Raw genomic sequence first — 262 nt, forward strand, 5'->3', positions numbered from 1 at the left:
TGGGCTCAGCTACCAGGCTGAGCCCGCTCCCCTCTCCCCGCCCGCAGCGGACGTCATGGACCAGGCGTCGCTGTGGCCGCCCATGTACGCGGGCCGGGGCCCCGGCTCCCACCTGCAGCACGCGGGGCAGCTGCCCGTGTACTCGCGCTCCCAGTTCCTGCGGCAGCAGGAGCTCTACGCCCTGCAGCAGCAGCAGCGGGCGGCCCAGGCGCTGGAGCTGCAGAGGCAGGCGCAGATCCAGGTAGGGAGGGAGGCAGTGCCC

The 262-nt window shown here is 73.7% G+C and overlaps 1 protein-coding gene across 1 annotated transcript in view; it reads left to right on the plus strand.

Moving 5' to 3' along the window:
- BAHCC1 (BAH domain and coiled-coil containing 1) overlaps positions 1-262 on the plus strand; it is a 93095-nt gene that overhangs the window by 60430 nt on the left and 32403 nt on the right. The window contains 1 exon segment of the mRNA XM_019515030.1: positions 48-241. Within this exon segment, the coding sequence (XP_019370575.1) occupies positions 48-241 (194 nt within the window).

Source organism: Gavialis gangeticus, unplaced genomic scaffold (assembly GCF_001723915.1).
Source record: "Gavialis gangeticus isolate Ggan-Ray unplaced genomic scaffold, GavGan_comp1, whole genome shotgun sequence".
In the NCBI taxonomy this organism is placed as follows: domain Eukaryota; kingdom Metazoa; phylum Chordata; order Crocodylia; family Gavialidae; genus Gavialis; species Gavialis gangeticus.